Source organism: Meriones unguiculatus, chromosome 7 (assembly GCF_030254825.1).
Source record: "Meriones unguiculatus strain TT.TT164.6M chromosome 7, Bangor_MerUng_6.1, whole genome shotgun sequence".
NCBI lineage: Eukaryota > Metazoa > Chordata > Mammalia > Rodentia > Muridae > Meriones > Meriones unguiculatus.
Window position 1 is genome coordinate 119,096,174 of NC_083355.1, and position 14,779 is coordinate 119,110,952.

The 14,779-nt window shown below is 50.3% G+C and overlaps 1 protein-coding gene across 2 annotated transcripts in view; it reads left to right on the top strand.

Moving 5' to 3' along the window:
* Vipr2 (vasoactive intestinal peptide receptor 2) overlaps positions 1-12,771 on the top strand; it is a 72,611-nt gene extending 59,840 nt beyond the window's left edge. Inside the window, exons 7-13 of one of the 2 annotated variants that reach the window (XR_009593163.1) lie at positions 4,195-4,345; positions 4,990-5,050; positions 6,358-6,427; positions 6,808-6,876; positions 9,428-9,557; positions 9,624-9,665; positions 10,746-10,840. Coding sequence is in view for 1 of the 2 variants with exons in the window: in XM_021653066.2 (XP_021508741.1) it covers positions 4,195-4,345; positions 4,990-5,050; positions 6,358-6,427; positions 6,785-6,876; positions 9,428-9,557; positions 9,624-9,665; positions 10,746-10,919 (720 nt within the window). In the remaining variant the exon portion in view is untranslated. Of the gene's footprint in view, positions 1-4,194; positions 4,346-4,989; positions 5,051-6,357; positions 6,428-6,784; positions 6,877-9,427; positions 9,558-9,623; positions 9,666-10,745 lie in introns of both variants that reach the window. The other variant, XM_021653066.2, reaches the window with a different exon arrangement.
* The last annotated feature ends 2,008 nt before the right edge of the window (positions 12,772-14,779 follow it).

Below are 14,779 nucleotides of genomic sequence, written 5' to 3' on the forward strand. Positions count from 1 at the left end.
CATTCATGCTAGACAGAATGCCCACATCCTTGCCAAGGGCTGGGGATGAGGGCAGGAAACAGAAACAAGTTCCCCAGACTCTCTCTCTCTCTCAAGGATCCGGCTGTGCTCCAGTTCCTGATGGCCCCAGGATTCCTACATAGAGGAGGCAGACAGGAAAGACAAAGGGGCAAAAAGGGAGCCAAAGAAGGAAGGCAGACCACAGCGTGGAGGGGAGAAAGGAGGAAAAGGACAGAGCTGTCAGAAGAATGATAAAGTTCTGAGCACATTAGCAGAACAGAGTCAAATTGCAGAGTGAGCAACAGGAAACTTTTCCTTCCAACTCCTTTTTTTCCATTTATTCCTCCCAACAACCCACCAGAAATGCTCCCCACGATGTGATAAATTGCTTTTTCCAGGCAGCAGAACAATTCCATGCATGAAGAGGCCCCTTCCTGGCCCCAGAGGCTGGCAAAACAGCTTTTCATGTGCCCAGACGCTGCACAGGTTCCTCAACTTCTGGGCAGCTTTCATGAGGCAGAGCCATTTCTCCCTGGCGAACCCAACAGATTTCTCCTGAGGTGTGCAGCTTCTAGGAAGCCTCAGTCCTGCCTGCCCAGATGAGGGAAGTGGAGAGGCCCTCAACACTACAGCAAGCCCCAGATAGCCAGCTGGACAGAAGCCGGCTCTGTCTGAGTACTGAGCGTTGCGGGGGAATGAGGGGCTAGCAGACCAAGGACCCTGGTTGGAAGCTAGGGCAACTCACCCACATAGCTGATATCAGAATGAAGGAGGGAAATGAGCAGAAAACAGTGAGTGACTTCTCCCACATTCACATGCAGTGCATACATGAAAAGCTGTGTGTGAACAAACCCATTTACAAAAACACACGCATTCCAAGTATGTCTGTGTGGATAAATACACATGCGCCCCAGACACATGAATACACACAAACAGACTCCCAGACAAAGCTTTGGTCTCTCCAGCCTGCTGTGGATTCGTCTGGCTTTGTTAACTGTTCCCTGCTGTTACCTCACTGACCTATCGGGCAGTGGCAGATGTCCCCTCCCGACATGGACTCCAGTGTTATGTGGTTCAGTGACCAGAGTTATGGAAGGTGAGGTCAGAAGATGATCCCATGAAGCTCAGGCCTCCGGTCCTCACAGATCACACTCGTTATCAGTGGACAAAGGGAAGCCAGTAAGAAGCGGCATTTCTGACACTGTTTAGCAAGAACATGGAATCGGCAAAAGCATTCTTCTATGCCTTCTCCCTGTGCACTGTTCTCTGCCATCCAGGTCCTGTCATGGCCGCCCAGTATAATCTGTCTGAGTGGCTCCCCAGCACGGGCACAGTCTTGGGTTTGTATCTCCAGGCATGTTCTTCCACAGAGTCATGATGGCACACTCTGTCCTGGAAGCCAAAGGTCCAGGACCATAGCACTGCCAACCTGGCATCTCCTGAGGGTCATATATAAAGAGCCCACTTCTCAAACATGCCCTCATTACCAAGCTCCACTCTCATGACCTCATCACCTATCAAAACCCCTCCTCAAACTCCTCAAACTTTGGGGGCTAGTGCCTTGCAAAGGGCAGATGCACTTCAATTTTAAGCCAATCAATTGATTGATCTTCGAACAATCAATTGTTCGAATTGATTGGCACCAGGAGGGATGTGACATGATGTTCTGTCCTTGGCACCTAGCATCCCATTCAAAGGCATTGCCAAGGGCAGCCATCTTCCTGGGGCTCTCCCAGCGTCCCATGAACACCACAGAACACGGAGCTATCTTTCCTTGCCGACTTTGCCTATTGTCTACTGAAAGGAGCATTTTATGTTTCTGTTGCAAATGTGTTTCCAGATTCATCACTGTCAGTTGCATTTTAGTGGCATTTTGCTTCCTAGAAGTGATCAGTATGCTCAAAATTACCGTTTAGCCTTTTAGCATTACAGTTATGTTGGGGTTGCAGGTTTCTTGTCTTGATTAAGAGATATTTATTCTCAGTTTTGTTCTCTAATACACTTGTAATTTACTCATCTTGGGTTTTAAGGTAGGGTAGCCTCTATCAAGGGTTGAAAAATCAAGGTGCATTTAAACAGGTCATCGCCAAATTCATGCCTCAAAGATTTTCATTTGCTTCACTCATTATCCCAATAACTGATAACAAGCTAGAAAACTGTGGACCTTTGTTTTCTTGTTTTCATGGCCGGGTTGCTGTAGCATTTATGCACAGGATCCCACACTATGATCAGAAGCTGTGGAGGTCTTCACTGATGGTAAAGATGGATAGTAAGAAGTCTCTGTTAGTTCCTAGAAGGAGTTGCTCTGTACCTTACTTTCATTTGGAGGAAAAGGAGGCAGCGAAGCATAATGCTATAGCCATGTGGCACAGGCTGGGGCATGGGTGGGGTTCAGCATGGTGGGCTCAGGCCCTCACAGACATGGAGACCTTCTGGAAAGGCTTCCATGTTTCCTGTAAGCATGTCCACCCTGTGTGGGATGTGAAATGAATAGTCAGAATATTTAAACCTTTGGTCTCCTTTCATGAATCAGGGCTTTCATAACCCAGGAATTTCAACTTTGTGAGCCATTGGGAGATTTCTGTCTCTATAGGAAAAAGAATATCACTTCAACTCTTTTCTCATTTATTTACCTATAAATATGTATATCTACAGATAGACACAAGTAAATATACATACATATATTAGAGATTCTTATATTATGGATACATATGTAAGATAGATATATTTTATTCATAGGATGGGTATATATTGAAATATATGTGATATATATTTATATATTTAAATATGAATGTGTCACATACACATTCACATATGTGATACACAATTATTCATGTATGTGATATATTTTGCCCACTCATATGGTAAGCACAAATTTGTATCTGTATGTGGGGAAGGTATACACATGCATACCCATACATGAAAATATTGTAAAAGAGTAGGTATTTAAATTTTGAGAAATTCATTAGAGTTAGAAATATAGCAGATGAACTGCTTTTTCTAGGAGTTTTTTAGGGTTTTATAAATCTTTATTTTTTATTTTATTTTTTCTTCACAATTTATTCATTATATATCCTGGTTGAAGCCCCCTCCCTGAACTTCCCCAGTCCCGCCCTCCCTCTGTCTTCTCCCCAGCCCCTTCCCCTAGTCCATCGAAAGGAGTTCTCCATTACTGCCATCTGCCCATAGCTTGTTAAGCCTCATCAGGACTGCTTGGATCTTCCACCTCTGCGGCCTGGCAAGGCTGCATCACCAGGAGTGGGTGATCAGAGAGCAGTCACCCGAGTTCATGATAGAGGCAGGCCCTCTCCCCCAGCATCTAGCCACTGACAGCCCTCCTGGTATCCTGGCCCATCCCCCTGCAGGCACCTCAAGTGTCCATAGCACTGTTTTGGCAAGTTTTATGTCATCTTGACACAAGATAGAGTCGTTTGGCAAGTCAAAATCCCAGGTGAGAAAATACCTCCACCAGATTGGCCTGTGGCCATTTTCTTGGTTGATGACTGATGTGAAAGGGCCCAGATGCCTGGCTGAGCGAACCGTGAGGAGCAAGCCAGTAAGCAGCACTCCTTGTGGCTTCTGCTTCAGTTCCTGCCTGCAGGTTCCTGCCTTGAGTTCCTGCCCTGACTTCCCTCAGTGGCGAAATGTGAGCTGAGAGCTGTCAGATGAAGCAAACCCTTTCCTGCTTAACCTGCTTTTGGTCATGGTGTTTCAACACGGCAATAGAAATCCTAAAATAAGCAATCCCACCTGTCACTTCACCCAGCAAGTGCTCTCCTCCACTGCGTGCTCTGGAGAGAGTGAACCTCCTGAGGGGGCAGTGGAGGAAGTACTGAGGTATGGACGTGTCAGAGGGGCCAGGGGTAACAGCAGGAAGGCAGACCAGGTAGGAGGAGGTACATCTGAGCTTGGTATCCAGGAACATGGGCAGCAGCTGGCTCTCAGGATCACTCTGCCTGAACTCCTCTCTTCAGCGAACCAGAGGCTTCCTGCTGATGGTCCCTGGCATTGTATATAGAAAGGGTTCTGCCTCACTATAGCACATATTTGGCCTCTGCCAGGCCAAGATATTAACAATGTCCCTCCATGTCAGCACCATGGCTTTGCTTTACAACTTATCCAAACAGAGAGCAGCCGCGCCTGCCCTAACTATTTTTACTGACTGGCACGTTCTCTCACTGTCTGTGGCTCCAGGTCGGCTGCAAGCTCAGCCTGGTATTCTTCCAGTACTGTATCATGGCGAACTTCTACTGGCTTCTGGTGGAGGGGCTCTACCTGCACACCCTCCTGGTGGCCGTCCTCCCCCCCAGCAGGTGCTTCCTGGCCTACCTTCTGATTGGATGGGGTAAGGGCTTCGCGTTCTCCATCTTGATTCTCATCTCATTTGTCCACTCAGAACTCTACCTCCCAGGGTATACGCTGTGGTCACCTTGGGTGCACTGAGGGCCCCACCAATATCAACCATGGACCTGGCTAAAATGCTTTAGAATTCTACCTCCATCCACACCCCCTCTCCCTTAAGTGAAACCACTGCTAACAAGGAGCAAAACGGTTGTTCTTCTCCCTTTTCTCAGTCAGCTCATATCAGAAAACTCAGAAGAGCAGGCCAATGCCACGCTTAGTGCTGGAGGACCCCAGAGCAGGAAGGGATGGAGGCTTGCATGGCTTAGGGGGGCAAACACATGCCCCTCAGGCAGTGTGGAGCCAAGGAGCATGTTTCCATTTTACTTGGCATCCCTGTCTTCAGCAGACTGGTTTCAGCCCAGTCCAGAATCTCAGCTTTCAGACAAATTTGTCTTTGCTGCAAGTGAAAATCTTAATAAGGTTTAAGTGTAAGCCTCACATGTTGATGAAGACATTAAGAAAGAGCTTCCATATGGTCCCTTTGGTTGAAAATTACTCTCTAGGAGTTCTGGCTCTTGAGTAACAGGTGTGAGGGTACTGCTCCTCATTCATGAGCATGAGCTAATCTGTGTGGTCTCTCCACAGGCATCCCCAGTGTGTGTATAGGAGCATGGACAGCAACCCGCCTCTCTTTAGAGGACACAGGGTGAGTACTGTGTGTGCGTCCATCCCTGTGAGCCCCAGGCCTGCCAGCTCTGGTTGAGTATCTGGGAACAGAAGAAGCTCGTCCCGTTCGAGACAAGAAATGCTTGCAGCTGGTCAAGACGTTTCTGGGTAGCATTTAGCATCCATGATTAGAAAGCATGGGGGTGATCATGGGCAAGACTCGCTACGTGATCCAGTATTTAGAAGACGGCCCAAGGGAGAGGTGATGGTGAAGCCACGCCTCCATTTAGCTAAAGCTGGGACAAACCAGGCAGAGTGAGTGATGCGTTGCATGACTCCTTGGTGTTCCCAAAAGAGCCAAGCAGAAGCAAGCAGGTTTGATGCAGCGAGATCAGGCATCTGGCTATCTGGATGGCCTCTGGAAGTGGCTTCTCCTCTGAGAACTTCTGAGCCCAGCGATAGTGACACAGGCATCCCAAGCCTAAATGTAACTCACAAAAGACCCTTCGGTACCAACTGTCCCCTAAGAACATATCACTCTGTGGGTGGACAGCCTAAGCCAATCCATTTCTTTAGTCTGTGACTTTACACTGACAACAAAAGGAAACCCCATTCACCCCACCTGAGAAGTGTCCTCAGCTGTGTTACGGGTCCAGTCACCCTGGGTAAGCCGGACTGACAACTGAGGTGGACAGCGGTGCCAGCAGGTGCCCGGCACTCTACGCTCTGTGGGATCCTGGGAGGATGAATATGAGTTAGCCTCCTCAGGGCCAGCCCGACTGTCTGTATCACATTGCCAAACCCAAGGGGCCCAAGGCCACGGAGCTCTCACCAGGACAGTCAGCATGGCTGTGGGCTGCAGACACCGAAGCAGGAAGCCTCATAATCACACTTCTGCTGGAGATAAACCTTATGAAAATCAGGATACTTCAGCCACTTTCAAGGCACATTTCTTAATTCTTCCTTTAAAACACAGATGCAAACAGTTGAGGGAGCGGAGATGTTTACAGAAGGGAAAAAAAAAAGCCTTCATGACATGAAGCGAAGCAAAGCACACGCCTGGAACTAACATCCCAGCTTTGGGGCTTACCAACCCGGAGCGTGCTCCACGCCACCTGTGTCACCTCCCGATTAGCAGACTGCCAGGCTGACTCCCTGGGGAGGGCTGCTTCGCTCTACACGCAGAGCAGTTAGATCTAGTCGGAGGTGACTGCAGTCTGAGCCTGAGTGACAGATGGAGTATCAGGCTGAAGAATGGGGGAGGGTGTGAGCGGTCAGTCCTCAGGGCTGCAGAGAGCCTGGTTTGTGTGCCGAGCCCCGTGACACCCGTTTCTTCCTCTCTTGCAGTTGCTGGGACACAAACGACCACAGCGTCCCCTGGTGGGTCATTCGGATGCCCATCCTGATTTCTATTGTAGTAAGTGGCTGCTATGTGGGGTGCAGCCATCCTGCACTGTGTGGGTGGCTGCCCCTTCCTCCAGAAGGGCCCCCAGCACCTCTGGGGCAATACAAGGGAGGGGAAGACCCGGGTTCTAGGCTTGGGCTGGACTCTAACAGCCTGTTGCCCATCCGCAGCTGCTCAGATAACCACAATCTGTACAATAGCACCCTCAGTGCCCATGTGAGGTCCTCTTCCATGCAGTGGGCAGAGCCAGTGCCCGGGGCAGATGATGGCTGACCCCTGTAGACGGTGGTTAGGGCTAAGACTAAAGGTTCCCACAGATCAGGGTTTTCTTTTTGTTGTTGTTGTTGTCTCTTTGTTGTCTCTGTGAAGGTCAACTTTGCCCTCTTCATCAGCATTGTGAGAATCTTGCTTCAGAAGCTAACCTCCCCAGATGTCGGTGGCAACGACCAGTCACAGTACAAGTGAGTACCTGCATGTGCAGTGCGGGAGATGCGCAGCCACGTGCGTGGAGAGCAGAACCCAGTGCCGACCTCCAGAAGGCCCTCGCGGTCCCTAGGTGGACCTTTAGGACACAACTTGCACTGACTGGATTTTGCCAGCCTAGCACTCAATAATCCACGCCAATATGATGATGGTTTTAAAACACGGGCACCTTCTCATGTTTGACAGCATGCACAGAGCCCTGTAGTAAGGGTGTTCCTCAAAGGTGTGTCCTTGCCCTGACATAACAGCATGACACCTTCCTTTGACTACACATTTTTCTTCATATTGTCTGTCTTTCCCACAAGACCCTGGGGCTGGGCCCCACAAACTGCTGGCACTTTGTGCTTGGGCCTGCCTTAGCAAAAATCTAACAAGCTGTGTGTCAATGAGAAGGGCACAGGGCAGAGGTCATGAATGTCACCAGCTAATTTATGATTGTCCAAGGAGTCCTTAAGTTACCCACAATTCACCAAGAAAAAAACAGACACTCCCCCCCAACTCAGGCGTGATGTGAACACATGTTCAGTGACACTGCATGTGGTACAGCTCAGGATCCCGGGCTGTGGGACTGTGCTGGCTAAGAGCTGCATCACCCTGGCAGGTTACCAGCTCCCAGCCAGCTGGTAGTTAGCACCTTTACCCAGGTTCCTTTCCACCAAAAAACACAGCATCCATGTGGGTGCTGAGCCATTAGTTCGGCTGAGCAGAAAGGGGCCTTCCCTGCATCCTTCTCCCTGCGAATGGAATGGATATTTGCCTGTTCTAGCTGAGAAACAAATGCTGTCCCTGGCTAGAGAAGGATTTGGTGGTCGTTTAAGTCTTACTTGTGCCATGGTATGCACAAAATACAAGGAATAAGTTTCTCATTGTAGAGGAAACCTGCTAGGCTACACATAACAAGGTACAGGCTCCTGCCCAGTGCCTGGAAGGCGATGATGGTCCCCACGCATTCCCTCTGTAGCCCTGAGCAGAGGCACGCATTCTTAGTCGCCCTTCAATTGAATTTGGATTTTCGGCAAATCTTGTTTAGTGTCTGTGTTGACCTTTTCTCTGGGTTCCTGGGGAGTGTTAGTTGAGAAGGCCTTGAGATGGATGCTTTTATTTTGGAAACAATTATATGGGGTAATGAAGTCTGTGCTTTTCCAGGGTAATGGGAAGGGCAGAGGGCTGTGTTTCACCCCTTGGGTTATAGAAAAGAAAGACTAAAGACCTTCCTGTCATGCCAATGTCAGGGCCTGGCAGCGAGGAGGGGTGCTCAGGAACCCAGGAACCCATCCTGCTGAAGCTGGAGGACATGGGCACAGAGCCCTGAGGGTGCACATTTGCAAGGTGGCAGCTGCAGTGACGTCCTGTCGGTAGAAACACCTACCCCTTACGCCATATCCATCAGAGAAAGGACCAGACTTCTGTGCAGGTTGTCAAACAGGAGAAAATAAAAATACTCCCCCCTCATAGGAAGACACACACCTCTAGGACTTGCTACCCTGTGTCTTAGTTCCGGTTTCTGTTGCTGTGATGAAACACCATGGCCAGAAAGCAAGTCAGGTAGGAAAGAGTTTATTTGGCACACGCTTTCACGCTGTTGTTCATCGCTGAAAGAAGTTCAAAAGGGCAGGATCCTGGAGGCAGCTGATGCAGAGGCCATGGAGGAGTGCTGCTTACTGGCTTGCTCCACATGGCTTGCTTCCTTACAGAACCCAGGACCACCAGCCCAGGAGTAGCCCCACCCTGGGGCTGGGCCCTCCCCACATCAATCACTAGTTAAGAAAATGCCTTAATTATGCTGGATCTGATGGAGCCATTTTCTCAGCTGAGGTCTCCTCCTTTCAGATAACTCTAGCTTGTGATAAGTTGATTGTATAAGATTAGCCAGAACACCCTGTTCAGTGTGGCCTTGAAGAGGATACCTTTAAAATACATGAGAGAAAATTGATTCTTTTTCCCCCTGGGTTAGAAGTTAATGAAAGGAGCAAGAGGAATAGGAAGCAGGAGCCTCCTCCCTCCCTTCCCTGAATCTATTGGAGATGGGCTATATGCTTAGTGACCATCAGCAGCCTAGGGAAGGCATCCACAGATCTGCCTGCCCCCCACGTGGCTGCTCAGATGAGCACTGACTCCAGAGCAGTTGGAGGCATCTGGAGAGGTTAAGCTAGATACCTGCTCCTAAGGATGGGGCTGAGAAAGCAGGGTGAGGACAACAGGTCTCACAAAGAACTGAGTAGAATGCAGATTCTCAGGCTGTTGCCCAGCTGTTCATGTTCCAGAATGGTGATGAAGCCTGGAATCTGAGCTGTGACAAGGCCTCCACATGGTTCCGATGCAGGCGGAAGTCTAGGAAGCTTTTATAACTCAGATGCCAGGAAAACCCTAATCCATACTGACTGGTGCCCAGTCATGTGCAAAGAGGAGGAGGGTCCACGGGGCGCAAGTAGAGTGAGCATTGGCCTCGCTGACTTCTTCAGCCTCTGAAGTCTCCCATGGTCCCACGTGGGAGAGGCGAGGTGCATCATGTCCTTCTCCTTCTGCTAGGAGGCTGGCCAAGTCCACGCTGCTGCTAATCCCACTGTTCGGCGTCCACTACATGGTGTTTGCCGCTTTCCCCATCGGCATCTCCTCCACTTACCAGATCCTGTTTGAGCTGTGTGTTGGTTCCTTCCAGGTAGGTATGGGAGGAGCTGCGGGCACTGCAAGCTGTGGGCCGCTCTGACACTCTGTCTCTTTGCAGGGCCTGGTAGTAGCAGTGCTGTACTGCTTCCTGAACAGCGAAGTAAGTCCTTTGTTGATTGGAACTGAACACTGATATTGCGTCAGGAGTTGGCCCAACACCCACCTCTGCCTGGCTGTGCCCACATACAACCAAGGCTAAACTTGTTCCTCCACCCAGTGTCCCCGCATAGTCAGCATCTTTGTCTGTCTGTCTGTCTGTCTGTCTGTCTGTCTGTCTATCTATCTATCATTTATTCTATGTAAGTGCTCTATCTGTGTGTATACCAGCATGCCAGAAGAGGGCATCAGATCCCAATTGTGGGCCACCATGTGGTGCTGGGAATTGAACTCAGGACCTCTGGAAGAGCAGACAGTGCTCTTAACCTCTGAGCTGTCTCTCCAGCCACCATGGCCAGCATCTTACTGTTCAGTCCACAACTGAGTCCAAGAAGGTGTGGTGTCGATAGAAGGGCCTCGTTGAGAGATGCATCACTTTGTCCCAAGGCAAGATTAGAGCCAAGTTCTCCTTATATGACCACTGCTTCCATGCACCCTCAAGTCCCCAGAATATACCCACCCCTAGATATGGCTGACTGTCCCTGTGAATGACCCTCACCTGATGACCAGCCCTTCTTCAGGTCACTAAGGAAGGCTTTTACAGAGCTGACATGCCTGTACCCTTGCAAAACTTTCTTCATCAGAGTCCTTAAAGGGGGGAGACGGTGATGAAGGTCCTAAAGGAGCCATGGGGCTGTGCTGAGACATAGCCCATACTACATCAGACTGACCAATGTCCATAAGACTATAACCTTCTCTGTGTACCCCGACTTCCTGCATCAGGCCCATCAGTATAGCCTGATGGTATTGATATCAACACTCAGCAAAGCTGGGCCTGTCTCCCATAGCTCTCTGTTCTGCCTGCCCCTCCACACTCACCCAACACCTTCCTGAGGACAAACTTCTCTCCAGGAACCATTAAAGGTGTGGCCCAGACCACCCATCCTGTGGCTTCTAGAGAGGAGTTCTGAAACCATGCCAGCTGTTTGCTGTCTAGTGGTTGAATCCATGCTGCATGCTTTTCTGGAGGACACATGAGTTCCTGCATTCCAAGCTGACCCTTCATTAACTCCCTCACCCCCAGGTACAGTGTGAACTGAAAAGAAGGTGGCGAGGCCTGTGTCTGAGCCCCCCTGGGGGCAGGGACTGCCGGCTGCACAGCTGGTCCATGTCCCGGAATGGCTCCGAAAGCGCCCTACAGATACACCGTGGCTCCCGCACCCAGTCCTTCCTGCAGACAGAGACCTCCGTCATCTAGCCGTGTCCCAGTGCTGCTGGGTTGACATACGTGTTCGCTGGCTTCCTCTGCTGGCCCGGTGTCTGGTGCCTTATTGGGTCAGCCCTGGTCCTTACTCTGATCCTCGTGTGCAACTTGATTGAAGCACCAATTATTATTGTCAGACTCTTGCCTTTAAGCCATCCTCTTCATAGTATGGCTCAGCCATGTAGGCGGGTCTATATTCAAAGAGAACAAGGAAGCCGAATGACCCTGAGCATCAAAACTGGATTCTAGTACCTCTGGAGAGAACAAGAAGGAAGTTTCTGGTTCCCCTACTGCCTCCTGGCAGAGGGAACCAGATCCAGAACCAGCTTCGAGTCACCATCCTGTGGCTGTGGATGTCTGTGGATGTCTGTGAAATCCATCCTTAATCTCTGACAGACCCTAGAACTGCATTGGTCCCCATGGTCTTGAGCCCCGTCAAGTGGGACTGCCTACTCGGGGCCTCTGCATCTGGACAGCCATACCCTTGCCATTTCCTGGACCACTTAGTAGTGACCTAGAAGTCAGGGAGCATTTTCATGGTTCAGGAGCTCACATCCTCCTGAGCACTTAGCCTCTGCTGCTCTCTCCAATGGTGAGCAGCTCTGGATCCAGGCCAGCAGTTGACATGAAGGCCCAGTGGCTTGTCCACACATCCAAGGGATGTTCTCTAGCCAGAAGACTGCTCTCTTTTTAAAGAAAATCATCCCCTTAAAATTGTTTTAAAGAGTTTATTTTATCAGTATATAAAATGGCATCAGGTATTTCTGTCTGATACCTGCCAATAACAACCCTTACTTTTGCTGTTATTTTTAATTGTGGGGAGACAGACCTGGGGAAGTGCTTGCCATGACAGAAGAAGCGGCTGAAGACTGAGTGCCTGCTCCTGCAGAGAACCTGGACAACAATGTCCTGGCTCGGTACAAGGGCTGGAGCTAGTGTTCTGGCACGGCCTATGTAACACCCCCCCCAACACACCCACATACACACAGTGAGGATAAGAGCTGCAGAGTGTTTTTCCTGTGGGTTCTGTGGCATGGAGAGCCAAGCCAGCATGAATGCCAATGATCTCAACTGTGCCAGAGACAGAGGTCTCTGGTGAAGAAACCACAAAAGTAAGGGCCACACTTCCAGTTCTGTAGAAATAAAGCCAGCACATGGGGCTTTAGGACAGGGGAGAGCAGCTAAGGCTCAGTGGCCACGTCTGGCCTGAATGTTGGTCCCACAGGACTGCCCCCAGACTTTTGCCTCAATCAATTCTTAACAAGCCCCCAGTTTGTCTTCAACTGCGTTGGACAGACAGCTCCGATGATTAGAAAGTATCACTAGCCTGCTCCCTCCCAGGGCTGCAAGGCTAGAGAGCAGGTCATGAGGAGTGCATGGCCTAGGTCAGGCACCCCTCAAAGAGCTGTTGGCAGTGGCAGTGGTGTACGCCGCAAGTCCTGGTGTCAGCCTTGCCGCTCTTCGTCCAGAGCTATGGCTGCTTACCCCGGCAGTTCTGAGGAAACACTGTCCTCTCGAATCTGAAAGTGCCGTATCAGCAACCAAGAATGGTCGCCCTGCCATGACTCGGAAGAGACCCAGGAGCTGTGACGTCATCCAACAAGCCATCACTGATTACACATGGAACATTCACACATCCAGAGACACCATGCCCTCAGCCCAGCATGTGCCACCAGAGCTGGCCCCTCTCCATGGTGAAGGGATGGGCTGGTCACAGGCGGCTGCTGCTGGAATGGACTCATGGCCAGTGTGTGATCTTACGTGTTATATGTGGAGTATCTACAAAGGGTGCCACAGAGTAGAACCCAGCTGTGTATATACTGCAATAAACCTGATTCATTCCGTGTGAGAGTTTGCTCTGAGCGATGCTGGGGCCCTAGCTCACAGCTGCATGCTGCCACACCCCAGGAGCACCCTGACTCCAGGCCATCCTGCCTGCAATTCCTCATGTGAGAAGATGGGCCTGAGACAGCCAAGATGTGTAAGCGGCAGCCATGTACTGCCCAGCATGCCTGACTATCCCTGCCCTGCTCCCTCAGACCTACAGACCCTGAGCCTTGTCAACAGAGCAGGCTGAAGTGTGTGTGTGTGTGTGTGTGTGTGTTAGATGTGCATACATGCCTATGTACATATATGTGCTTACTGTGCTTAAGTACATGTTGTACATGCAAGTGTGTGTGCTTATTTATAAGTGGTCGTTCATGAATGCATGTGGGGTTCACATATGTGTGCATTTGGATGTGCTCAGGTATAGGTCAGTACATGTGTGTGCTTGTTTGTGGGTGCCTGTGTATACTGACGCTTAGCCACTAGGCAGTTAAAATCTGTTTACAGTCCACACACCATACTCCTGTTGTGTAGTCAGGAACATTGTATGCTGCTATCAGATTCAAAAAAGTATGAACATAGAGATGATCCGGACAGCTTCGGGGCGTTTCCTCAGAGAAAGCAGCAGGAAGAGAGAAGTGGGCTGCAGGCGCTCCGGGTCATAGTTGTCCCATCTGATTAGGGATGCTTGGATGAGGTGCTCCGAGCCGGAGATGGGCAGATGGGCCCAAGGGAGTCAGCCTGCTGGGACAGCTGCGAGCCACACGCACGGAGAGGCCACCCCCTCTGTGAGAATGCACGCGCTTTCTTTCCTCACCAAACACCAGCTGCTTCAGGTCATAGGAGCTTTACAGGAGAGGTGGGAAACGGCAGATCTGCGGCCAGTTGTGGAAAGTTTGCTCTAAGCTCAGCCTCCAGCCCCAGAGGTAGCCATTGGAAAATGCATGCTGGTCTCAGGCCTTTTTCTCTTACACAGACAACCCCTTCCCTTCCTACTCATGAAAATTAGGTCACGCTGCATGCAGGTTCTTAGCCAGTTTTGGCCAGGCAAGCCAGAGTGGAGGTCTTCCCTTGTGAACACAGGAAACTTCATTTTTCTTTTTCAGGTCAAGGTCTCACTGTGCAGTCCAGACTGGGCTTCAGGACTCCATTCTCCTGCCTCAGCCTCCAAAGTATGTAGGATTAGAGTTACGTCCCCCACTGCCTAACTCAGAGCTACAGTATTTTCAGCAACTTCCCACTGGTGGAGCAATCCCTTATCAAGTCTTGTTTTCAGATGTATTTACGCTTCCAGAATGTTTGCCCACTTTGAGCTATTTGTGGGACATAGACTTGAGGCCACTCCTCTCTGGGCAATCCTGGGGCCTGGTCTCTGGGACCCAGGCTGGCAGAAAGCTTCCCCCACCACAGAGAGGCGCCGTACACTTGGCAAACTCAGCCCCATTGGTACTACTGTTTCTGCCTAGGGCTGCTGGGACAGTGCTCACTCAGCAGGACAGCCAGGTCTGTAACCACGATGGACACTGATCATCACCTCTGCAGATCTCTCCTCCAGTTCTCGATTAAAGCAGAACCTTGGCCTGGACCAGTGGGCAGCCTCGCGCTGCTCTGTCCATTTGCAAACTCTTTCATTATTGGGAAACAGGGACAAGGACAGGAGAGGCAGCTCAGTGGAAGTCACAGCTCTTCCTCCTGTCATCACCACCTCCAGGCAGGCGCCTCAGGGGGACTTGGACCTTACAAAGGATTTGGGACACGATTTATATAGAGAAGTGTTCTTTTTAGATGAAAAGAAAGGGACCCACCCTTCCTTTGTGCTCTCTGAAGAATTAACCAGGGAAGTAGAGCAAGCATCCACGTCAGCGGTGGCCACCTGGGTGCTGAAGACAGCCGCGCCTCTGGACCCTGCAGGAAGGACACTTGCTCCCCAAGGCTGTTAAAGCTGCTTCTATTGAACAGCTGGAGCTGAAGATAGCACGGCAGGATAATTACAGCGCAGAGGCGAGACTGCTCTCCTTTTAAAAGTC